At 35.3% G+C, this 25,294-nt stretch overlaps 2 protein-coding genes across 6 annotated transcripts; both read left to right on the top strand.

The window, feature by feature from the left end:
- The first annotated feature begins 1,829 nt into the window (after positions 1 to 1,829).
- On the top strand, positions 1,830 to 4,789 carry LOC133878675 (uncharacterized). 5 transcript variants are annotated; one of them, XM_062317258.1, is made up of 6 exons: positions 1,834 to 1,969; positions 2,056 to 2,096; positions 2,891 to 3,085; positions 3,584 to 3,795; positions 3,894 to 4,155; positions 4,323 to 4,789. In XM_062317258.1, the coding sequence occupies exons 3-6, from the start codon at positions 3,065 to 3,067 to the stop codon at positions 4,656 to 4,658; spliced, it is 831 nt and encodes a 276-aa protein (XP_062173242.1). In that variant the 5' UTR covers positions 1,834 to 1,969; positions 2,056 to 2,096; positions 2,891 to 3,064; the 3' UTR covers positions 4,659 to 4,789. The 5 variants fall into 5 exon arrangements, with proteins under 5 accessions (XP_062173244.1, XP_062173242.1, XP_062173245.1 ...); XM_062317261.1 differs by having other exon boundaries at positions 3,577 to 3,795; XM_062317257.1 differs by having other exon boundaries at positions 2,758 to 3,085.
- A 5,685-nt stretch (positions 4,790 to 10,474) lies between these two features.
- Positions 10,475 to 24,000, top strand: LOC133877314 (uncharacterized). The gene is made up of 15 exons (XM_062315570.1): positions 10,475 to 10,591; positions 11,429 to 11,790; positions 13,150 to 13,393; positions 13,901 to 14,178; positions 17,340 to 17,507; positions 17,694 to 18,458; positions 18,574 to 18,668; positions 19,126 to 19,188; positions 19,316 to 19,404; positions 19,788 to 20,417; positions 20,649 to 20,717; positions 20,966 to 21,036; positions 21,201 to 21,258; positions 22,665 to 22,929; positions 23,108 to 24,000. The coding sequence occupies exons 2-15, from the start codon at positions 11,516 to 11,518 to the stop codon at positions 23,818 to 23,820; spliced, it is 3,783 nt and encodes a 1,260-aa protein (XP_062171554.1). The 5' UTR covers positions 10,475 to 10,591; positions 11,429 to 11,515; the 3' UTR covers positions 23,821 to 24,000.
- The last annotated feature ends 1,294 nt before the right edge of the window (positions 24,001 to 25,294 follow it).

Genomic DNA, 25,294 nt, shown 5'->3' with positions numbered 1-25,294 from the left:
GTTCGACTCACTCCGGCATCATCAATCAACCGTACTTGCTCCAATTTCTTCCTTCCATCTCCAATGCCTGCACAACTATAGACCATCACCTTATAGGACAACTTGTTGCAATCCCAAATCTCTACTGAAGACGGCCGTAACCAAAGTTGTCAAAGCCTCGGCCACTACCAATTCCATAAAGTATGGTTTGAAAGAAAACATAGTCGCCAAACCCTGGCTCATGATCCCTTACAATTATGCCAATTCAAATCTTCTTATTCTACTTATCTATGGCTGCATTCCAGTTATATATATATCTTTTACAATCCCAAAAGTTGGAGCCTTCAATATCAGGACATGAATCTCTTATAAATTAGGTTAGACAAATATTTGGGTTTTTATTTATTTTATTTTATTTTATTACTTTCTTCTTCAAAGGTATACTATGAAATGTGCGACAATTGCATCTTTTGTTAGAAATCCTACAGTTTTAACTTTCTTTTTCTTTTATAGCTGAAACCGAACTTTCAAGGAATTCTTCCAAATTCAAACAAATGGACATTGCACATGTCTCATGTTATGTCCATTCAATTCAAACTAAATTCTACAATTCCTAGGGATTTCCAAATTTAGCATGTTTGGTTTACACTTGTTTTTTTTTATTATATTTTATTTATTTTTCAAAAATATGTTTGGGTTTTTTTTTTTTTTGAATTAAAATTCTACTCAAGTTTTATCCAACTTTTTCTAATTTTGTCACAGGTTCTCTAAACCACCCAAACATAATTTTAAAAAACATTTTTTTTTTTTTTTCAGTATTCACAATTTTAAATATAATAATAAAAAAAAATATAATATAATACAAAAAAAAAAAAAAAATCACACACCCAAACAATTTAGCTTGAATCGAATGGACACAAACTATATCAAAGTCCAACCTCAATTATTTGTGGGTTGATATTTGGAAATCATAACAGCATCTTTACGGTGTGGAGTGTGGGTCATATTTTATTCTTCTTATATTACACATCTTACATAATACATATTAGGATTTTTATTTTTTTTCCTGACCAAATTTTGAGGGTTTTTTTTTTTTTTTTTTTTTTTTTTTTTTTTTTTGTGTCTTTCTTTCTTATCTATAATAACTTCCGATATATATATTCCAACTTTTATAGTTTAACCATAAGCTGTGAGCGTTTGACATTTAAAAAAAAAAAAAAAAAAAGAGAGAGAAATTCAGCATTCTCAAACTATAAGTTAAAGAGAAATGCTTGGTTTTATTTTGTTGCATATTTATTGTCCATCTCTATATAAGAGATGTGCAAATCTATTATTCAATATGTAGGTTTCATAAATTTAATGGTGGATTTGTAAAAATAAAATTTGCAAGAAAATGACACCAAACAATTTTTTTTATAGTTTAAATGAGACATTGATGCAATTTTTAGTTTTAATTTGATAAAATATTATAAATTGAATAATGAAAAATATTATTTAGTATATTGATATACAATTGACATATAATTAGGATAATGTAACAATAAAAGTCAACTATTATTTTTTTTTTTACAAACTTTATTTGATTTAAAAGTTAACTTTCATTATTACGTCATGTCTTCGAATGTATGATTATTGTATAATAGGTTGGAGTAATCTTATTCATCACCTTTCATCTCCATAGCATTTGGTACATTAAAAAATATTTTTTTTTTTTATTGTAAAAATCACGTCACGTAAGCTTTGAAAGCAATGAAAGGAGTCAAAGGACCAAAAGGCAAGAGCATACTTTTTCCAAAAAAAAAAAAAAAAAATCTCATTTTAACTTCTTACGTTAGACCTTAATTCACATGAGCAGCACCCACCCAAGAGATGAAGAGAAGAGAAGTATCCGGAATATACGCATGGTCCTCATGAGCTGTGAGCCTGTGACGTAAATGGATGTTTTTCGTTCTCTCAGCGGCCACTGAACATCTGGCAGCACGTGCACCCGGTAAAATATGTTGCTCCTGTGACGTGTATATATATATATCATCTCTCTCCCGCTTTATTTACATTTTTACTTGATTGTCTTCGAAGCTCTGAGCGATTGATCCGAGCCTGACCTCCTTGAATCTCAGGTACTTCTTCCGCTCTTCGCTCTCCACTTTTATAGCATTCTATCTAATTTCACTTTGTTTTCCTTCAAACTCGTCCCGCTTTGAATTTGTTTCCCTCCGCCTAGGGTTGCAAATTTTGGAAGAAATTTTGAAAAACGCAGGCGTGGGAAAGTTTGTTGTGATGTTGAGAATTTATTTCTTCTTTTTGGGTTTTGTTTTATTTTCTTGGCAATCGAGGGAGATGTGAATCATGTGATGAGGGTGCTGGTGTTGGCTTTGTTTGTTGCCGCTTATGGAGTGAGTGGATATGGTTGTCTGTTTTTAAAGTACTTTCGTGTTTGTTCGAGTAATTAAGGTGGTTTTATGTCAATTTATGGAAAACATTGAATTTTTTTATGTTTGGGTCCTTAGAAAAGGAGTACAAGATGGGGATTGGGTGGAGTTTGACTTTTTAGCTTTTATGTTATTTTTGTTGTTGTTGTTGTGGAATATGAGATTTCAACGAACCTAACCAAGCCAAGTTGTTGTATAAAGCTCAACTGAATCTGGCTTTCTTGATTTCTCAAGCTCCAAGCTTTCCCCCTCTCAATTTTTCTGTTGACCATTGTTAGTGTTAGTAACGCACTTTGGTGGGTAGTCAATACAATGCTCATTATCTGGTTGCATCATTGCAATATGGCAGGAAGTAAGAGATTCAAGTTGATTTGGGAGGAGGGTGTGGGTTCTATTTGCCGGATCTACCTTTTATTCCTTCAGGAATGGTTTCCAAAACAGCTGTTGTCTTGCTGATGGGTCTCTTGGGAATGGTTTTTCAGGCAACGCAACTTCCCCCTCCACAAACTACACCGGCAGCAGAGCATTCTCCTGTAACCTCATTAAGAATCAGGCTTGGAGATGGAAGGTACTTGGCTTACAGAGAGAGAGGTATCCCCAAGGAAAAAGCTAAATACAAGATCATTCTTGTGCATGGCCTCGGAAGCTCCAAAGAGATGAACTTTCTGGCACCACAAGTACATACATAAATCTCTCTTCCCAACCTCCTTTATGAGAATCTGAAGCTTGAAAATATTCTCAGTTGGATTGCTTATAGGTAGAAAATTAGATACAAATATGGTTGATATTTGTTAACTGTCTGCAGTTGAATGAATACTGCTAGAAAACTGTTGGAACTAATGGAAATTGTTCACAAAGCATATGCTAAACCCAGTTACTATTTGTGAGACGAAAGAATCTAAAGTAAAGCACTGTAAAAGGGCCTAAAAGCAATTTTAATCACACACTCGTGTGCATATCAAGAGATGTCATACAATCTATGCTTTTAAAGATCCTTTTTTTGTTTCGGTTCGTTGAGGCATCATCATAATTCATATATATATATATGCCTGGTTTACAAGAATCCTGATATTTGCACTAGTCAAGGAAGAAATAATGTGTCAGTTCAATATATTAAAAGATATAACCCTGTAAAATCTCCAATGAGGTGAATTTCACACTGCTTTAGTTTCCAGGAACTAATAGATGAGTTGGGCATATATTTTCTACTATTTGATCGAGCGGGATACGGAGAAAGTGATCCGGACCCGAAGCGCACAGTAAAGGGTGAAGCGCTTGATATTCAAGAACTTGCTGATCAATTACAGCTAGGATCCAAGTTTTATGTGATTGGAGTCTCAATGGGATCATACTCCACATGGAGTTGTCTCAAATATATACCAGACAGGCAAAACACTATCCTCAATTCTAGTTTCGTGGTTCTTTTTTTTTTTTTTTTTTTTTTCTGCGCTATCATGTCAAGATCCTATTGTTTACATTTTACAGGCTAGCAGGTGTGGCTTTTGTAGTCCCAACTGTGAATTACTGGTGGCCTTCTCTCCCTGATAGTCTAATTAGGGAGGACTACAGGAGGAAACTTGTGCAGTGGTCTATCAGGTTTGCAAATTATGCTCCTGGACTGGTATACTGGTGGGCGACTCAAAAATGGCTTCCTTCAACTTCTGGCCTGGAAAGAAACCCATTATTCTTCAATGACCGAGATATAGATATTTTGAAGACTATATCAGGATTCCCAATGCTCACCAAGGTAATTAAAATGTTCCACCTGCACAAAAGCAGAAAGGAAAAAGGTTCTTGGTCTTATAGTTAAGTTATTCAAAATTTCTGCTAAACAATGTATAAGTATAAAACATATATATCAAGAAGTTGTGTGTTTCATGGAGATTATGATAAAGTTTTTGTTTGAACCTATAGGATAAGTTACGAGAGCGAGGTGTTTTTGATACTCTCCGCCGTGACTTTATGCTAGCTTTTGGAAAATGGGGATTTGATCCAATGGATCTAAGCAATCCGTACCCTCAAAATGAAAGCTCAGTGCACATATGGCAAGGTTATGAAGATAAGGTTGTGCCCTTTCAACTTCAAAGATTTGTTTCAGGGAAGTTACCTTGGATTCGATACCATGAAGTTCCAGATGGTGGACATTTGCTTGTGTATTACACTAGTGTATGTGAGGCCATTTTAAGGGCACTTTTGCTTCGAGAGGAACCAGTTTCATATAGACCTAGAACAGCCTTAGATTGCTATTGAAGTTGTCTCCACTTTACAAAGAATACTTAAAGGTGATTTATTTTTTTCTTCTTTTATAATTTTCAGTGATTGTCAAATATGTACATTACATTTGTTACTGGAAATTTGAAAGGTATATCCTTGTTTGTGTACATTTTATGCATAAAGGCCTGGTTCACCTATGGAGCCGAAGTGACGTCCTTAAATTGTAGTAGTACCTAGGATATGAAAGACTGATGTGATCCCATAGTTTTGGAAATTTGGATTTACTGACGAGAGATAGGTTTGCAACTTTGCATGTTTGATTGGATTTCTTTGGTATTGAATTTGAACTTAGCTAGGAAATTTCAGAATTTGGTGCACTTTGTAAATAAAAAAAATGTTGAAGGATTTAATATTGGTCAAAGGCTTTATGCTTTATGCTTTCTGCAAGTATTAGAAGAGAAGTATGGGGTCACTCACAGCATTTCCATATGTAAAATATCCAATTAAAAAGTACAACATATTTTTTATTTTCTTCTGTACTTTCTAAAAAATATTATTTCTTGGTTTTTTTTTTTTTTTTAAAGCATAATTGTCTCTCTTTCTTCCTCAAGCACTCTCTAACCACCATATTTACATTGATACCGTCCCCCAACCCCACCATCTCAACCATCACCACCATCACATTCCTGTCTTCCCTATAGTCCTCCACTGTAAGCTCTCCTGCAACCGAACTACCCCCTTCGACAACCACCAGCACTGCTTCTCCTATAGTGTCTTCCGATGTTCCTCTTCCTCACCCTTCTCGGCCACGGCGGCTTTGGCGCCGTCTACAAGGCCACCCGCCCATCCGGCAAGTGCTTGGCTCTCAAGCTCATGGATTCCCCAGGCTCCCTCCAGGGCGAGCGTAAGTTCCACAACGAATTGAAGACAAGCCGTTGGAGATACTCTTAAAGGGGAACAACTTAAACAGGTTTTTCAACATGAACTAGGTCAATTAAGATTATGGATGTATAGTGACAAAAAAAAAAAAAGTTGGTGATTGCATGAGAAGACGCTGCTACCAGCATGCAATCGCAAGGAAATTGGTTGTTAAACTTCATATCCTACAATTTTGCGTTCGGGTATCGAATATTTCGAATATGAATAATATTCTGAATATGTTTGTGAATTTCGAGGTAATGAAAATGTGTTTGGATGTTGAATATTATTCAGATTCTTTTTGAATATGTGTTTAGGTGTTGAATTTTGAGATTGAAAAAAAATATTTTTTAATGATAGAAAGTGATTGGAAATGATTGGATTGTATGAAAAGTTGTGTATAATGATTGGTGTTATGAAAATAAGTGTTAAATTTTTGAGATTGAAAAAATATATTTATGAAAAATTATAAATAATGATTGGAATGATGAAAATTAATCTTGGAAAAAATACCATTTTAGTCCCACAAACTGCCAACATTTCGACTCCGGTCCTCCAAACTACTAAAACCTTTGGAAAATGCCATATTTGACGAAATATTCTCATATTACCATGCCACGTGTCACTTTTCAATTAAAAAAAATAAAACTAATAATAAAAAAACTAAAAAAAAGGATTAAAAATTAAAAATTAAAAGCTCAAAAAAATAAATTTTTATTTTTGACAAAAAAAAAAAAAAGAAAGAGGTTTGGGTTAATAGCAAAAATCTGGGTTAATAATAAAATAAAATAAAAAATAAAAAAAAAAAAAAAAAAAAAAAAAAGCTGCTACACTCACAAGAACAATTCGTCCCCCACAAATCATTTCTGCTACACTCCCGCCTAGATCTGGCCGAGCGTCCCGACCCGTCATCCCAATCCTGCCGACCTTCCAAATCCCGTCGTCCCGAGCTTCTTTGCCGGCCGGAGAGAACGAGAGAGAGAGAGAGAGAGAAAGAGAGTTGTTTTTAAAAAGAAGAAAACAAAAGAAGAAAAAGTTGGTTTGACTGTTGCAATCAATGCTACCAGTCTGAAAAGCAGGTCGAGCATGTCATCATTTCACGGTTTTCACCTCAAAATTCAAACCATATTCAAGCATCAATCGGGTTGGTTCCGGGTTCCGGGTTTTTGAAAAAAAAAAAACCAATTCGAATGTTGAAAAACATTCGAACCAAACACACCATAAATCTCACGACCATAATATGGGTAAGTGAAGTTCCCAATTGAAAAAAAAAAAAAAAAAAAAAAAAAAAAAAAAAAAGGTGTAAATCCCACTAATTAAGCACTTAATCACATAAAGTATTTAACATTATTTTTTAAAAAATAATACAAAATAAGTCACATTACGTTTATATTGAATTGAATATAAGCTTCATACAATGGTGGTATTAATAGAGTAAAATGAAAGGTGACATGTGTTAAGAGGGGTTAAGAAATCCCTAAGGGATAATTGATACAAACAAATATAAAAACTACTCTTCTAAATTTTTACTTTGATTTTTTTAACACCACAAGCTAATGGCCAAGCCAAAGTGGGCCTAAGGCCAATTTGAAAACTTGGCTTGAAATTGGGCTCAAGAATACCAAGTTACTAATTATCGTCTATTTGGATGCAAAAGTAGAATTCTTATTCAATTTAACGTTTTATATAGTATTGCTTTTTCAAAAAGAAAATTATATTTATTAAACTTTTTTTAAAAAATAATAATAATAATACTTTATTCAACTTTTTTTTAAATAAATAATATTTTTTTCAACTTTTTCTAATTTTATCTCATAGTGTCAAACCTCGAATTGGCGCACCAAATAAGAATTAAATTCTGATTTTCTAACCCTTCAAATGATTATTTATTTATTATTATTATTATTTTTTATGAATAAATGATTTGTTTATGTTATTTCCTCCTATTTGTTTTATGTTCTTCCAAAGAGATTATATGTTAATTATGAATGTCACACCATTTTTTTTTTCGGGTATCTTTTAAAATCGAAGTTACTTTTAAAATTATTATTATATCAAAATATAGTATTTAATTTATCAAAATAATAATAATAATAATTTTAAAAATTTTGAAGAGACACAAACAAGATATGGAGATTACATGTATCATTACTCGACACAATTCATTTTATATTGTATTTCTTGTTGTCACCTACACTTAATAGGTGATGAGAAAGAAACAATCAACCAAGGCACAAAATATGGCAGACAGGTTGAGGACAATGCACTTGGCTTGGGGAAAGAGAAGTTACTGCCTAGTGCCTCTCATAGATTATATTCATATAAAGAGAATAATTTTTATAGCAACTTTGCACAATTCAAGTTTTATTGTGTAGTTTAACGAGAGAATGACATATCAACGTGAAAAACATATTAAACTTAAAAATACCAAATTTTTATTTAACTCGACAAAAAAAGAAAAAAAAGAAGAAAAAGAAGAAAAAAAGAAGAATGCATTACTATATTTGCTTTATCTTCTTTCTTATTTCATCTGCGCTTGTTATTGTGATTGTGATTACTACATGCACCAACCTAGGGCTGGTCAACCTATTTTTTTTTAAAGAAAAATGTTAAAGATATCAAATCTTTTACCAAGAGATTGGTATCAAGATGATGTAGAGGTTATTTACTAGAAATGCTACAATTTTCAATAAATAAGCTCCACATCATCTTGGCATTAATTTCTTGGTAGAAGATTTGATATCCTTAGCATTTCTCCTTTTTTAAAGCTTCAAAATTGCTGCAAAAATAAAAATTTGCATCTTATATGAAAGTGCGGAAGCTTTAGATTTTGATGAGTTGAAGAAAAATTTGATGTTTTTGAATTTATTATATTTAGTGTTCGATGTTGATATGTCATTTTGTTATTTGAGGGCACAAAATGATTTGATTTGTGCAAAGTCTCTATGGAAGTTATTTTTATGCAATAGACTCTCTTCGTATTTCCTAAACCAATGAAAACTAAAAATGCAACCATAAGCATTTTTGCTTCCCTTATAATTATTTTAATAACAAAATGCCTTTTCTTTTATCTATTTCTTATCTTTCCCTTAACATTTATTTGAAATAATATTTAAATGGTATAGGAAAATGATAAAAGAAGTTATTGTATAATTTATTTAAATAAAGAAGAAAAAATAGCTTAATTCTCTAAATTTAAACAAAATCTAAAAGAGCTCCCCCTAACTCTTTTTGCAATTCTTGCAAGAGAGATAGAGAATACTGTTAAAGTATTTTCAAAATTAATATGTATATAAATATTTATTTTGTGTATTGGGAATGATTTAAAAGGAAGGTATTTAAAAGCATTAAATGAAGATAGTCCCACATGGGAAAAAGAGAAACTGAAGTTGGCATTTATAAGGCCCAACACACTTTAAGCATTTAAAGTAATGCTTAGGTGTATACTCTTATGTGTATACTATAGTACGGTGCGAAGCACCGGACGCACACGCACGCGTGCACGCGTGGCAGTGGGCTGTAGGGCGCTAGTGGCGCTTTGATGGCGCACTTGGCACTTGGCACGAAGCATCGGAGCTCGGAGCGATCTAATCATGACCTTTCGATTTTGGATGGTCATGATCAATTGATCTAGTGGTTTAATCTAAACCATAGGATGCTTCTTAGGTAGATCCAATGGTCGGATTTACTGGGCAATCAAATAAATAAACTGTGAGGTCAAATCACATTTGATCTAATGGTTGAGATTAATTAATAACAATCTAATGGTTATTATTAATCAATCATAGACAGTTATTTGATCTGATGGTCAGATTTAAGTGTCTGTTGAAACAGCAGTTTATGACTGTTATGGAAGCAGTTATGGACGGTTAGATTAGCAGTTATTTAAATATTATACAGAAGTAACTGCTGTCCAGTTATCAGAAATATACAGAAATAACTGCTGTACAGTGTTTAATAAAAGAAATAATAAAATTTCTTTTATCTTCAATGCTTTTTCTGATACCTTCTGTATTTTAAAATTAAAAAGAGTCTCTGTCTGTCTCTTGATATAATAGAAAAATCTGAGAGTGTTCGGGTTTTTTTTTTTTTTTTTTTTTTTCGTTAGTGCAAAACGAGATTAAACAAACAGAGGTTTCTGGGCTCCATTGTATCCTGGAGAAATATTTGCTGTAACCTTTTTGCATACCTTTCTGGTGGGGGCAAATAATTTCTTAAGGAAAGCGACGTTGTAACGCGCCTTAGGAGCATTTCGTTTTTCTGCTTTCGATTATTTTTTCTAACAAATACCTTCTTTTTTTGGTTTTTGTTTTTGTTTTTTTTTTTTTTTTTTTGAGAAGTAATATCAGGAATACGTTATGGTCCTTAAGGTAATATCGTATAATGATGAATAACATTAGTATTAATGGAATAAGGGTTAAGATATATATTTTAAGGAAAATAAAATATTGTTTGTTAAGTGTTTTGGGTGTTTTTTCTTTTCTTTTTTTTTTTACTTGAAAAATTGTTTTGTTGTTTTTTTTTTTAAAAAAAAATGTATTTACGAGTGTTTTATATTTGAAATTTTGGATAATATTTTTGTTTTGAGAAAAGAGAAAAACAAAAATTTTAACAAATTGAGACGCATTTCCTCTGCATGCATTAGGCTATCATTTTATTTTTCACTTTGTTCAAGAAGAAAACAATTAAAAAAAGAACAAAAGAAAAACATATGTTTGTTAATACTTTTTGGAGGGTGTATTTTTGTTTGTTTTGAAAAAAATATTTCGATGTGACATAAAAATAATTAAATAATTTTTGATATTTTGTATTTTAGGTTGTTCGTTTAGGTTTATTTGTTAATATTATTATTTCTTAAAAAAAAAAAAAAAAAAAAAAACAATTCCAGGACAAAGTTTGGCCAAACTTTCTCACTGGTCCCTGAACATCAGTCAGCACGGTAAAACATAACGCTCGTGTGACGTATATAGATCGTCCCCCTCCCGCTTATTTTTACGTGTGTGCCGGAAACTTTGCGCGTTTGATCTGCGATTGACCTCGTTGAATCTCAGGTACTTTTCAACTCTGCGAACTCCAATTCACGCATTTTACCTAATTTCACTTTAATTTCATTCAAACTCTTCCCGCTTCGAATTTCGTTCCCCTCCACCTAGGGTTTCAATCCTGTATGTATGTATGTATGTATATGATCATCTGTTTGGTTGCCGAGAAAGCTGAGGAAAAGAAAATTCCTGGCTGTATGTTCTTTAGGTTTTGGAGGAAAAAAGAAAAATTGAGCGAAAAGGATGTACAAGTTGTGGAGCATTTTGTAGTAATATTGATTTCTTTTTTTTGTTTGGTTCAGTTTTTTGTTTTTTCTTTTCGTTTCCTTTATTTCTTGACAGTCGAGAGCTATATGATGAGGGTTCTGGCGGTGGCTTTGTTTGTTGCTACTTTTGGAGGTAGTTACGGTTGTTTGTTTGTAAAAACATTTGGTGTTTGTTCGAGTAATTAAGTGAGTTTTATGTCATTTCAATGGAATGCATTGAAGTTAGATGTGTGATGAAGGAGTGCAGGATGGGGATTGGGTTGGAGTTTGACTATAAGCTTTTATGTTATTTTTGTTCTGGAATATGAAAATTCAAACTAACTCAAACGAGCCAAGTGGTTGTATAAAAGCTCAATTGAGTTGGCTTTCTTGATTTCTCAAGATCCAAGATTTTACCCCCACAATTTTCTTATCGAACATTGTGTGTTTGCCTGAGCTGAAGAGTACTCTTCTCTAGTATCCTGAACTTCTCCTAGTGTTTATTGTTGGTCGCTGCATTACCTTTGAATTTTTAGTAACACACTTTGGAGGGTAGTCAATACAATGCTCATTATCCAGATGCAACATTGCTTTATGGCAGGAAGTAAGAGGCTCAAATTGATTTCAGACAAGGTGCAGGGTCTATTTGTACGGGTTTGGAAGTCGTACTAAGGGTGTGAAATGCGTAATGTACAATTCGGGGAATCATGTTAGCCGGGGGAGTGCAACACCGTCACCAGATATGCCACCCTTGCCTCAGTGTTTGCTGTTGGACCCGATCATATTGGGCAATCAGAGATATACGCGCTCGGGAGAGCTAAGAAGGGTTCTGGGTGTTCCTCTTGGAAGTACATCAGAGGACCATTCCTTTGGAGTTGCCCACCCTAAACCTCCACCTCCGGTGGCTACAGAGGAGCTAAAGCACTTCAAAGAAAGTGTACAAGATACCTCTAGAAAGGCCAGGTATATTTTATTCGTTCTGTTGCAAGTTCCTATCACATGTTACGCTTTAATAACATGAGTATCTTTCATTAAGAAAGAACACAATTGTATGCTTCATGATTGAAATAGAATGAGCATGTGTCATGATTGAAGCAGCAGTTACAACTTAGAAATTAATGGGATAATGACGGTATCTATTTGGAAATGGAAGAGGGAGTAATGGTACGAGTCATGATGCATGGCATTTCTTATACATCATGGTATAAATGAAATATTTCTTCTACCTTAATATTGTAAATAGGATACCATTACATTAAACATTGAAATATCTTCTTTTAATACATTTATAGATGTAAACAGACAGAAAAATATATACGAATTTATTTCTATATACTTGTTCTCTGGTCATGTGGGTCTTCGTACATTCTTTTTTTTTTTTTTTTTCGATAAGTAATAAAGAGTTTTATTAAAAGCGTAAGACGCCCCTAAGTACACCGGTAGCATACAAAGAAAGCACCTAACTAGAAAGAGAACAAACAAGCCCAAAAGAACACCCAAGAAGCGGCCCACAAAATAAAACTAACTAAACCCAAAAGGAAATATACCCAAAACCCGAGAGCAAAACACCTCAAGACCCATAAAGGCTCCCTCTAGCCTTTGGACGTTTAGCGAGCCATTCTTCTAATCAATTATTGCTTCCTGTTGTGGAAATGTGTATGGTTCAGTGTAGGTTGTGGATCTAAGAATTTGGTTATATGTATGATTCTCAATGAAGTACCCACAGGACCTTTAAGTTGTGCATGGTTAATAAAATATGGGATAAGAAATTTACCTGTGTACAAAATAATTCATGCTTTAAAAGACTTTGGAAAATTGGTATAGAAACAGAAGCATAAAAATTGCAAGTACAAATATGTATTTGGTACATTGCAGAGTTGTGTAAAAAGTTTGGGACTTAAAAAATCCTATATATCACAAATTGTACACAACAGAATCCTATTGGATTGAAGATAGATATAACAGGTTGTAGACAATAATATATGAAGAGTATGGAAATTTTGAGATGGAGATTAAAATATCTTGAATATTAATGGTTTATTGCTGGTAATGATTCCATAAGTTTGGAAGAAATCTATATATAATGATAACAAGGCTAATAGTAGTCAGGTGCAATGGATTATTATTAAATATGATTTGATGTGTGTGTTTCTTTAAAAAATAAAAAGGAACATGTGTTTTCCCGCGAGTCTGAAATTTATGTGCTAAATTGGAGTTTTTTTCTTTTTTCTTTTAATTATGTATGTGTATCATATATGTACAAATGAGTATTGGATTGTATATGTTGTAGTGTACTAATGAAACTGTGGTGGTTGCTGCCAGGGATAGAGCAAAAATGTTACGTGAATCCATTAGCAAATTGGAGAAATATAAGGAAGCCTTAAGCTCAAAGAAGCGACCGCGTAGTGATCTTTCATCAAGTGAGAGATCTGGTGGAGTAAACTTAGCAAAGATGGGAAGCCAGATTCACAGAAACTCTCATGATACTGTGACTCAAAGGTTGGAGGACAGAACCAAGAGTATTGGGTTGAATAAGCGTGTTCGTACATCAGCGGCGGATGTGCGGGTTTGTATTTAGATATTAATATTTAGCTCTCATCTATTTCTTTAATATTCAGCCTTCACTCTGTTTGCAAATTACTTTAATGGGAATGAGTTGAGCGACAATAAACTTAGATGGGATAGTTTTTTTTTAAGTCTGTTATTGTTACTCTTCTGTCCATTAATTTTGATCTCATTTAGAATCATTGTGTGATGAAAGATTAAATTCTCTCTTATGTCTTCTTTGAATTTCTTTTTTTTGATAAGTAAGAAAGGTTTTCTTAAATCTTCTTTGAATTTCAAGGTAGAATTTATTTTTTGTTTAATTCTTAAATGGTACAATGTATTATTTGTGCACATACATATTCCCACACAATGTTACAAGAAATTTAAAGTACAGGAAATCTTAAGTTCTGTAATTATGGGAGTGTTTGTATTTTTCCAACCTCCCACTGCAAGTAATTTGGAGTTTTCTGAAGGGATCATTGATTTTTTTTTTTTTTTAATCATTCTGTTTTTTAAATGCTACCAGGCAGATAGTAGGGCTGCTGTGACATCAAGGCAGCAGATGGTCACAGAAAAGGATGGAGATTTGCCCGAGGCATTTGGTGGGGTTTCTGTTCGGATTGAAGAAAAGACTCGTCGACTGCTTGCTGGTGGTGAAGGATTGGATCAAAAGATAAAGAAGAAACGTTCTGTTGGAGCTGTAGGTAATAGAGTAGTAACTGGTGAACGGGATACAAAACGAGCTACACATCCAAAGCTGATTGCTGATTCTAAGTTCCGTTCTTGTGACACCCATAGTTTCAGGTATTGTATTCTAGATCTATAAGGACAATTCCTGATTTGGATTATTCTCTTCATTCTGATGTAACTGGTAAGTGGCTAAAGTGTTTTTTGAGTCTTCGTACAGAAGGTGCTATAGATTTTGGCAAAATTTGTCTGTGGTTTTAGAATTATGTGCTGAGGTTCACTGTTCACTTCATCAGCTGCTTCTTACAATTGACTTTTTCTTTTCTAAAGTTTTATTTATAATGTATTCTCCTTTTGTAGTACTTATCAAAAAAAAAAAGTTTTATTTATATTGTTGCTTTTGTCTTGATTATTATTATTTTTTGGTTGTTTTAGTTCATTTCATTGGATAAATTATAGTAACTTGTGAAAGACCTTTTAAGTTTGTTTGTTGCTGACAGAACCTTTGGTACTAGTAATTTTCTTTTAATGAGACCTGTACATTTTGTTCTTTGTTTGGAAAAGATTTTTATAGAAATGTAAAACTAGTGACAGATTAAAGAAAAATCAATGCGACATGCATCTTATATGGCATAACTATTAGCCAACTAGCTAAGTTCATTGTTCTCATCAATTTTTACTTGACTAGTCTTGTTTAAGCTAGCAAATTTTTCTTGAAGCTTGACCAAAGAGCTCTAGCTTAAATGATGGCTCCTCTCCTGTATGGACGTGGTGGAGGGTGAGGTTTGGGATTCCATACCCACTTGCTGTGTGTGTGTTACTTACAGCCAGAAATTTTTTCTTGAACCTTGTTGCTTGCATCATCGGGCGTGAGCCTAGTATCATGCATCTGGAAATGTGTCTTGGAGGGGAGAAGGCCCAGAAAACTTTCTCGGGCCTGCATATAATGTGCTAGATGAGATAGCCACAGTAATCTCTTTGTCCTTTATATTAATTTTGAATGGGTTGCACCGCCATGGAGAAGGTAGCGACTGGTCCCCTGGGTAAGGACCGCCATTCTGTTGAGCGTCTCAGTTGCAGAGGCTGTGTCTGTTGTTCGGCGTGCGTGTCTGGGGCAGCCGATGTTGAGGGCAACTCTTCACTGCAAAGGGACAGCGTGTCTGGAGTGTTCAGGCAGATCTTAGAGATTCTTGGGCGCCTTTCCAAGGTTTTGCGGTGGGCTTGTGGGTCTTCGCATAGATTGGGCTTGAAATCCTCGGTTCGGCCCAAAAGTAGGTTGGGTTTTGTTGCGGGCCGGATGCTTAAGAGGTGCAAGCATGCTTTCAAAGGGTCCCGGTTTCGGGCTGGGGCTAAGGTGCCTAAGCCTTTTGAGAGGGCTGCGGATTCGGGTCGTCGAGGTCTGGTTCAGCTTTCTTCCCCACCGGAGGCGTCGAAGTCGGCGGCCATTTCCGTTGAGAGGCCTTTGGTGGAGTGTCCTGTCGTTCAACGATCTCTCAGCCCGGAGGCTTTGGCTCCGGCGCCCTCTGTTGAGTGGCCGTCGGCGGCAGATCTTGTAGATCCCGTACAGTCGCTCTCTGCTCCGTTCTCATTTCCGGCGTCTTCTGGGCGGGTCTCTTTTTCTCCAACGCTTCCTGTTCTTGTTGCTCCGGTGTCTCCTGTGCAAGGATCCTTTTCTGTTCCGACGGAGAAGGTCTCTCAGTCCCCAGGCTCTTTGAAGGGCTCAAACCTTGCAGTGTCTAGCGAGGCTCCTCCCTTTTGGTCAGCTGTTCCATCTCCGGCTGGGATGTTAGCGAGGTCGGTTTCTTCCGGAAGCTCGTGTAGTTCAGGGCTTCCCGTCTTTGATGCTGCTGCTTCTCTCTCAGGGGCTTCTAAGTTGGGGGTGAAGATTCGTTCTTCCCCCCCCTTGCTGCATATCAAACCTTTCCAGCATTATATCAGGAGGGTTAGGGAGCTTAGGGTTGGTCATTCAGTGATTTGGAATGATGGGTTATTATCGGACTCTATGGAAGCTTCGAAGTTGTCTGCTAGCCTTGTTGTCAATAAGGTATTGACGGCTGAGCCTCCTGCGATAAAGGTAGTGAAGTCTCCAGTGAAGCAGGGCATGCTCAGGAAGGGGTTTCTCAACCCTCGCCCGATTGATTCTGGCCCTTCCGCTTCGCCTCGAGAGGTCACCGATGTCGGGGTGGTAGGTGATTCCTCCCCTCCGAGCGGTTGCATCATTCCTCTTTCTGTTGAGGAAAATGGATTCTCCCAATCTAAGAATTGGCCTGTAGGTTATGATCATATCGGGGAGATTGTAGGTTGGGAGGAGGATAATGTTTTTTGGGATGGATTACCATTAGATTGGGCGTTGGATGAGGATTTTGCGTTGGCTGGGGACTTTGGGGAGGAAGCTATGGCAATTCGAGATGCCATGGAAGAAGAATTTCAGCGGGACAAGATGATTGCGCGCCAAAAGTCCAAAGGCAAGAGAGAGCTCCTGAACCTGCATAGCTCCATCAATTATGGCGATGATTTTATTTCTGCCAGGCGTAGGAAAGGCAAGGCCCACGTGAAATAGGCTTTGACGGGTTGTGGGTTGTTTTTTCTGGTGCTTTTTGGTATTGCTTTGTAGTTCGGCTTCGGCTGGCTTGGGTTTTTGGGGTGTCTATTGTGGTTTAGGTCGTCTTCAATAGGCTTGGTCTATGGGTGTCTCTGGGTTTTGTTGTATTGGGTGTTTTTTGGGGGGGGCGTTTTAGGGTTTTGTGGGTGTTGTTAGGGTGTTTTGTCTTTTGGGCTTGTTCTTGGGTTTTCGCTTTCTAGTTAGGTGTTTCTTATTGTATACTTTTAGTGTACGTAGGGGCGCCTTACACTTTTAATAATACTAATCTTACTTATCAAAAAAATTTTTTGAACGAATAGTATTCAATCCCGTACTTGAAACAGTGTTATTGATATTTAGGCGACTAAGCTGGAAAGTTGGGCCCTCTTGAGTGTGAATCTTGCTATTGTTGCTTGTCCCCCCGACCTTAGATGTTTTAAACTAATGTTGTTGTTTTTGTTGTTTCTTTTCTTCCCTTGTTTTTTTGTGCAAAGTGGATGAATGTTAAGAATTTTGTTACTGCAATCTTTTTTTTCCCTGAATGTTATGTTGTTTGCTTGTGTTATACTGGTTCAGACATTGATATGCGGCTAGTAAAAATTATTCTATATAATTCTCCACAATTGAGAAATAAAATAAAAAGCGAAAAGAAAGAGAACAACTTTTTTTCTATTCTAAGGCTTTTTATCTATTGCAGATTGAAATCTTCCCCTGTAGTTAGTGGAATCAACAAGTTTGATGGTTCTTTTGAGCCTGCTAGTTCAGATGCTTGCACAGCAGTCAGGAATGAACTGGAACGTGCCCCTCTTCCAAGGGACCGCACAGTTGTATTGGAACAGAGACTTTTAGCAAAAGGAAACAATAAGTATGCATTTACTTCTTGGAATTATCATTCTAATGGTCTCTGATGGAGTTTCAGAATCAGCAAAACTATGTGATTTAAGACTATTATGTTCTGCATCTGATTGCCTTGACATGTTTGATATTTCATGTTTTTCATTTTGGTGGTTATGATGATGTTTTTAATTTTTTCGTGGCTTTATTTTATTAGGTCAAATAGTCAGGAGGATATTCCATCAGGCAGTCCTAACACAGTGGTAAAAGGAAAAGTTTCTAGGGCACCACGGACTGGTTCCATCATGGGACTAGATTCATCTCCTAATGGTCTCCATTCATCTGGAGCCTTTCAAGGTTGTGAACAGGCTACAGGTCTAAATAAAGTTCCAGTTGTAGGTGTGACAAATAACCAAAAGCGTACGATGTCCTCAGGTTCATCCATACATCCTATGACCAAGTGGGTTGGTCAGAGACCACATAAAAACTCACGCACGAGGAGAGCAAATTTAGTTTCTCCGGTCTCAAACCATGCTGAAACTCAGATTTCATCTCAAGGCTTTGCAACTAGTGATTTTAGTGTGAAAACCTCATCTCTTGGGACCAATGGATCACTACTGGCCAGCAGCGTAGATAACAATACCCTAAAATTTAAGAGGGAACGTGAGAGTGTTTCATCTCCATTTGGGTTATCGGAAAGTGAAGAATCAGGTGCTGGAGAAAACAAATTGAAAGAGAAAGGAATAGATAATGTAGAAGTTGCTTTGACTGCAACTCATAAAGGTGGGGCTTTTGTGTTACCGACGAAGAAGAATAAAGTGCCAAGTAATGAAATTGGAGATGGTGTGCAGAGACAAGGAAGGAATGGAAGGGGTTCACCTTTAACAAGGCCAGTAATTCCTCCAGTGGGGGATAAGTTGGACCAACCATCAATGACAAAGCCATTGCAAAGCGTGAGGCTTAGTTCTGAAAAGAATAGAAGGTGTACATAACTTTTTTGCTTTTGTACGATATGAATTGGGACTGTGAATTGTCTACTGATTGTATGAGAATTCTCTCTCCTTTTTGTAATCAACTACTATTTTCTTGTATTTCAGTAAATCGGGTCGTCCACCTTCAAAAAAGCTGAAAGACCGCAAGGCTTTGATTCGTGTTGGGCCAATAATAAACAATAGTTCTTCAAATTTTACAGGTAATATCGAATTAAACCATGAAACTTCATCTTGCTTTCGTTTAAAATTTTCGATTCAATTTGTAATATGATCTGGAACCATCCAAGATGTTTTCTGATATTTGGAAGGTTTTGTTGAGACATTACAAATATCAAAGTTTGGTGGCAAGATCTGCATTATATTAGCCCTTCTGGCCCAGTTTGACATATTTTCACATGTTAATGTTACTGCAGTCATTGCATTTCAAAGCTACAAGGTCTCTTGTGTAATGAGTGTTCAAGACCAGATTTCGTGCTTCTATTCCTGTTGCATAGTTCTATGTCTCTAGTTTCATAGGAATTTTTTTTGTTATGTTTTGACTACATTGTTTCATTTTTGATATTTATATGCGTGTCTTGAGTAATTTAGTTGTGTGGAATATGTAGGCTACTTGTATGTCTCCTGTAGTTTATAATTTTAATTGTTATAATTTTCCAGGTGAGTCTGATGATGATCGTGAAGAACTATTTGTAGCTGCAAATGCTGCTCGTAATGCTAGAAGTATGGCTCTTGACTTCATTTATTTATTTATTTCTAATTTTAGATCTTCTCCAGAAAGGCATCACTTTTGTTTTAGTTTTTTTTTTTTTTTTTTGTACTTATCACAAAATACTACTTGTTTCTGTAGGTCTTGCCTGTTCTAGTCCATTTTGGAAAAAAATGGAATCTATTTTTGCTTCTGTCAGCTCAGAGGATTTGTCCTACTTGAAGCAACAGGTATTGATAACTTTGGGACTGAGAGTTATAAATTTTCCTCCTTTTTTTTTTTGATAAGTAAAATTCTGCAAGATATATATATATATATATATCATCTAAGTTTTGTGGAGGATGTCGAGGAGAGTTTGTCTCGAATCTTTGGCATGTTATATAATGTCTTGGTATGAAATTACCATTACATTTCGACCACTTTTTTATTTTTATATTTTATTGTTTGGCAAAAATAGAAAAGATTACATGCTGATCCCTTATAGTTATTTAACACTAAAACATAAGCTTATCCTGATTTCAACCAAAGTAAAATGGAAAAATGGATATCTAGGCATGGAGCCAAACTTTTTGAAGAAATATTGATGAGTTGTCATCTTCTTTCATCCCCACAGGGTGTTGGTGTGCTTAAAGAAGCAAATGATTGTTCTGCCATAAGACAAAGAAGCCACTCCAATCAAGAATTAGCTGAGGCTGATTCTTTTCATGGAAGATTTGACACGAGAAAGTTGGACAAGGTTACTCCATTGTACCAAAGAGTTCTTTCTGCTTTGATAGAAGAAGATGAAATTGAAGAATTTCACCTCCACAGTGAAGGGAAAAATTTGTCTCTGCAGTATGCTAGTGATGATTCTCATTGTGGTTCATGTAACCATATTGATATTGAACCTAAAGATTGGGACAGAATGGAATCTGAAGTTGAGTCGGAAGTGGATTATCAGACTCAGAAGAATTACTTGTTAGACAGACTTTCTTGTGATAAGAGTGTTGCATCTAACTCATTTAGGAACCCAAGCATGTCCAGTTCCATAACTAGCAATGAACAGTGGCGGGGAGATGATGACTTTTCCCATTCTGATCTGGGACACACCAGTGAAATTTGTTCAAATGATCTTGGTCAGCTGCAACCTAGGGAATTAAATGTTAGCAGTATGTCTTCCTCTAACTGTCAATATCAGCTATTGTGTCTGGATGACAGGCTTCTATTGGAACTGCAGAGTGTTGGCTTATATCCAGAGACATTGGTAGGGTTCTTCATATCTTATTTTGATCCATTTTAGAAGCTTCATGGAAGAATTCTGCATGTATCATTATGGCAGTAATTAAGAATTTTCTGTCATTATGTAGCTTGTATTGATATATATTAAGAATTTCCTTGATGACTTTTATGGCAGTAATTAATTTCTTTATTTTATGTTTGGTTATGTTGCTTATTTATATTGCTTTCTCTGTGGGTGCTTTTGCCTTGTTTGCAGCCTAATCTAGCAGAGGGAGATGTGATTAATCAGGATATTATGGAACTTAAGGAAGGACTCTACCAACAGGTGGCTCTGCATTAATTTTCCTACTTCTGTAGACTATACAATTAACAGTATTTAAGCATAAGTTAGAGTGCATCTTCACAGTAATTTATTATTTGAAGTTTTTTATTATTATTATTAACAAAAATATTATTTGAATTTTCTAGATCATTTTGTTTCTAACTTGATTGACTTATATTATCTCTTTCCATTTTTTTATTAAATTCCTGTCATCTTTCTCATATTTTGTAATGCTTTTCACTGAATGGTAGATTGGGATAAAGAAGAAAAACTTGGGAAAGATTGACGAAGCTATTCAGAAAAGGAGAGATGTGGAGGGACGGTAAGATTCAGAATGTTTTGGATGTTCTACAAATATTAAATTTTGTTTCAGTCAATACTAAGAGAAACCCAAGACCATTTCCGAACCAATTGATATTACTCTTGCTGTTCTGTCACTATAAGTTTTTAAAATCTTCTTTCAAATTAATGTTGTTTTATTCACAGGACTATGGAGGAAGTTGCAATGGACCAACTTATTGAGATGGCTTACCAAAAACGGATGGTAATTGGTTGTCCTTTTACTCGATCATCATGTGTGTTTATAAAATTTTCAACTGTTCAGCTATGAATCAATTTTTGTGGATCCTTATCATATAGACATTTAGTATTGCTTCCTGATCCGGAGATCGATTTTACATTTGACGTTATTCTTGTGTGTATTGGAATAAATGGTTGGATTGTAATATCAATTGCTGTGAGCTGGTCATTTTGTAATGACGAGGGTTCCAATTTCACTTTTTATTGGGTACTTCATGGGCATTGTGTTCCTTATTGGGCCTGGGGCCATAAAACATTTTTTTATTTTGCTATTTTTGCACCTTTTATTTTATTTTCATTCTCTAATTCCAAATTATATGATCAGAATATAGAAAGTTGGCACTATGTTCAGTTTGTAGGTTCATGTGAAATGTGAAATGAGGCAACAATTGTTCATCCCGTGAGTGTGTAGAGCTAGATAATATGTTTACATGAATAGCTTCACTGCTGCCCTAGTTTATTGTGATCACCTGATATTAGTGATTCTTTAGCCGTGCCATTACTTTCAGGAAGTGTTAACATCGTTCATGGAAAAGCCTTAGCAGTGTCATTTAGAAAAAATTACAAACCATTTGTAATATGGTAAATTGGTGAAATGGTTTTGAACTTTTGGAGTTGTGTTGAAATTGTCATATAGAGAAATGCAGCAATTCATATATGTGATGATATGTCAGGTCATTGGTTTGTCTTATTTTTTGGAGCATGGCATTGTATGTGGTCAATGATTGAAATTTCAAATTTACATGGTCTGATGCCATTATACCAAAAAGATCCTTGACGGTTTCAAATTATCACACTACCAATATATTGACATCTCATCAATCTTGCTGGTATCATAGATGCATTTATTCCTTCTAACTTTGTTGGCAATGTAGTTTATCATTCTAATGCGTAATTGATTATTGTATGTCAGGTGGATTTGGAGTATTGTGTGTCAACATTTATCATTGGAGTTTAATATTATTAGTGTTGCTAATCTTTAATTCCAAAATTTCCCTCATTTTTTCTGCTGTTTTGTTTTCTGACTGGTTCACCACTATCTCGCTGCTATTATAGATTTTGATCTCAACTTTATGGTGTATCTTAATTCATTGTGTTTGCCCCATGTTTGTATAATGAGAAACTTTATGAGCCTTATGGAGTATCTTTCGTTGGTATAATTGTCTGTAATTAATCACGTTCAAGTAAGGTTATCCTAACTCAAAAGGCCCTGGGGTTATAATCTCTTGGTTCATACAAATGAAGTACAACAATAGTTTCAGCATTATGGTATTATAGTAGGTGATTGTTTTAATCAAATGAGTAATCTGATTCAGAGCCATTTCATGAATCATAAACCATTCATTTCTGTCAAATTGACCTTTTTTCCAGGCTTGCCGTAGGAGTTGTACTTCAAAAAATGCAGTGCGTAAGGTTTCAAAACAAGTTGCATTGGCTTTTGTCAAGCGTACTCTTGCTAGATGTCGGAAATTTGAAGATACTGGAGTTAGTTGCTTTAGCGAGCCTGCACTGCAGGATATCATCTTCTCTGTATCTCCATGCAATAATGACACAAAATCGGTTGACTGTGTTGGCTCTGGAACTGCCAGTAATACATGCAATGAAGCTTCCCACCAAGCGGAAGCCAGGGGATCAGGTATGTCAAGTGGAATATTTACATGCTCTTTTATGATGGCTATAATGCCATTTGTCATATTCTATTCTAGGAAAAGCTATATTCTAGAAATCTCTGGCTTGGGGATTGTGGCTTGTTTTTTTTTTTTTTTTTTTTCAGCTACTTAAAAGAGTTTTTGGGTTTCTGTTTGCTGCCACAGGTGCTGTTTCTAGTGCTTTTGAGAGATATGATTCTCCTAGTGATAATATTGACAGAGGTTCATCAGATGCTTTCCAAAGTGTCATTCACTCTTCTGAACAAGCTTCTTCCAAGCATAGCTCTGTGTTCATCAAAGGAAAGAAGAGGGAGATGCTGATTGATGATGTTGTTGGAAATGCTTCCTCGAGGGCAACGACAGCTCTTGACGGGCCTGTTCTTGGTGGATTAAAGGGAAAGAGAAGTGAGAGAGAGAGGGATCAGAACAAAGATAATGTAAGAATTAATTCCGTCTCTGGAGCCAGTCGTCCATCATTGGACAGCTTCCGGAGTGAGCGCAAAACGAAAGCAAAGCCCAAGCAAAAGAACAATCATCTATCAACGTCAGGAAGCGGTTTCCATGGCAGGTTTATCGAAGCTATGGAACCTGCTTGTCCGCCAGTTCGTGGATCTAATCAATCAGTCAAAGCGGGTTCAATCCTGCCCAGTAATATTCCTCAGAAATCATCTAAAGAGTCTGAGGAACCCAGTCAGATTGTAAATTTGCAACTACCTGAACTAGACTCCATGGAAGCACTAGGAGGTGTATCCAATGATATTAGTGGACCTCAAGATCTGAGTTCTTGGTTGAACTTCGACGAAGACGGCTTGCAAGACCATGATTCCATAGGTCTCGAAATACCAATGGATGACCTCACAGAGTTGAATATGTTCTGATGACGGCGACGATTCCCCTGTTCATCCCTTTTTGCACTTGGGTGTTTAGATGACTAATTGAAGACCATCTAGTGTAGCTGAAGCAAATTGATCAAAGATTATAAATATAGTTATAGTTATTTCTTCTGTATGAAAATTTTCAAGTTATTGAAGAAATATGATTCTTCTTCCTTTACGGTACACCAAGCTTTATCCATTTCGTCTCCCTGGTCTTATTTGCTCATGCCTCCTTTGTGGCAGGACCGACAGATTTGCTCACACAAAGTAGGCATAAAGCATAGAAATGAGAGAAATTATTCATTTTCTCGTGAGAGATAGATACACGAATCTCGTGCAGGCATTTGAAGTTCTTGTGGAACCTAAATAAATATCCTTTAAAATTTAATATTTCTTATTTAAAAATGATTGTTATATGGTTGACAGTAATTATTTTATATAAGAAGAGAGGGATGGTTAATCTGACCATAAATTATTTTTTCTTTGCAAGAGAATTCACCTACTCAGAGTTTGTTTGAGATTATGTTGGAAAGTAACTTTTGAAAAAAAAATATATATATATATAGATATATATTTTTTTCAAACTTTTCTTAAAAGTATGTTTTGGCCTTTTTTTTAGAGCGAAATAGTAAGAGAAGTATTTTTTTGATTTTGATTTTGATTTTTTTAATCAAATAGGCCAATTTTTGTTTTAATCAGCTTTTTATGAACCGAAAGTATTTTTAAGGTCTTTTGACGCAACAAAAGAGGCCCTTAATGTTATATAAATATAAAAAGTAATTTCTAAAGAGAATACTTTCTATTAGACTATTAGGATGGACTGTAAAGCTTCTATTGTGCAACCACCAAATCCTTTTCGATATATATAAACACCAAATCCTTTTCGATTATCTTACTTATTCAACACCCTAAACCCTATTGAACAAAAACTATTGGATTGGATTTTGTTAGTTGGCCCTCGATTGGATTTTTTTTGTAACTGGTATGGGAATTCCTTTTCCATTTAGGGGTTTGGATCCAACTTTCTTCTTAATATCCATTCCCTTTTGATGTTAAAAGAAACTCTATTTGGATCTTGTAATGGAAGTTTATCTTCAAATGCTCGTGAGAAAAATCATTTATAGTTTGTAGAGATCACACATGATTTTCATCAAATTTTGATAAATCCAGCTAGAAGTAGTTATAAAAAGAATAGTTCATATTAAGCTTCTAGCTGATCTGAATAGATTAGCATGCCTATCCACCAGAGAGATTAGCTTCATCCTCGGCCCTTGTTTCAAGATTGCCCATATGGAACTTTCATTATTTTCCATTATGTTTTTGTTGTATGTGTTTCTAAATATTTGTTTCTTCAACTACAATTGATCGACAAGAATCCAAGCAGGGCAATTTCTTTGTTCTAGGTTGTGATAAATGTTGGGGACATTGCGGTGGATTCCGGCAACTGCATTTGGCCGAGCAGGTGGTGGGTGTTTTT

This window comes from Alnus glutinosa, chromosome 9 (genome assembly GCF_958979055.1).
Source record: "Alnus glutinosa chromosome 9, dhAlnGlut1.1, whole genome shotgun sequence".
Taxonomy (NCBI): Eukaryota; Viridiplantae; Streptophyta; class Magnoliopsida; order Fagales; family Betulaceae; genus Alnus; species Alnus glutinosa.
The sequence above is the reverse complement of the archived record's forward strand: the minus strand, read 5'-3'. Positions and strand labels throughout refer to the sequence as shown.

Coding starts and splice junctions, on each gene's coding strand:
- LOC133878675 (XM_062317257.1), top strand. CDS start 2,834: ATGGTTTCCAAAACAGCTGTTGTCTTGCTGATGGGTCTCTTGGGAATG. Junction 3,086..3,583: donor TGAACTTTCTGGCACCACAA/GTACATACATAA, acceptor TTTAGTTTCCAG/GAACTAATAGATGAGTTGGG. Junction 3,796..3,893: donor CTCAAATATATACCAGACAG/GCAAAACACTAT, acceptor TACATTTTACAG/GCTAGCAGGTGTGGCTTTTG.
- LOC133877314 (XM_062315570.1), top strand. CDS start 11,516: ATGTACAATTCGGGGAATCATGTTAGCCGGGGGAGTGCAACACCGTCA. Junction 18,459..18,573: donor AGTTCTGAAAAGAATAGAAG/GTGTACATAACT, acceptor CTTGTATTTCAG/TAAATCGGGTCGTCCACCTT. Junction 21,259..22,664: donor TGGCTTACCAAAAACGGATG/GTAATTGGTTGT, acceptor CCTTTTTTCCAG/GCTTGCCGTAGGAGTTGTAC.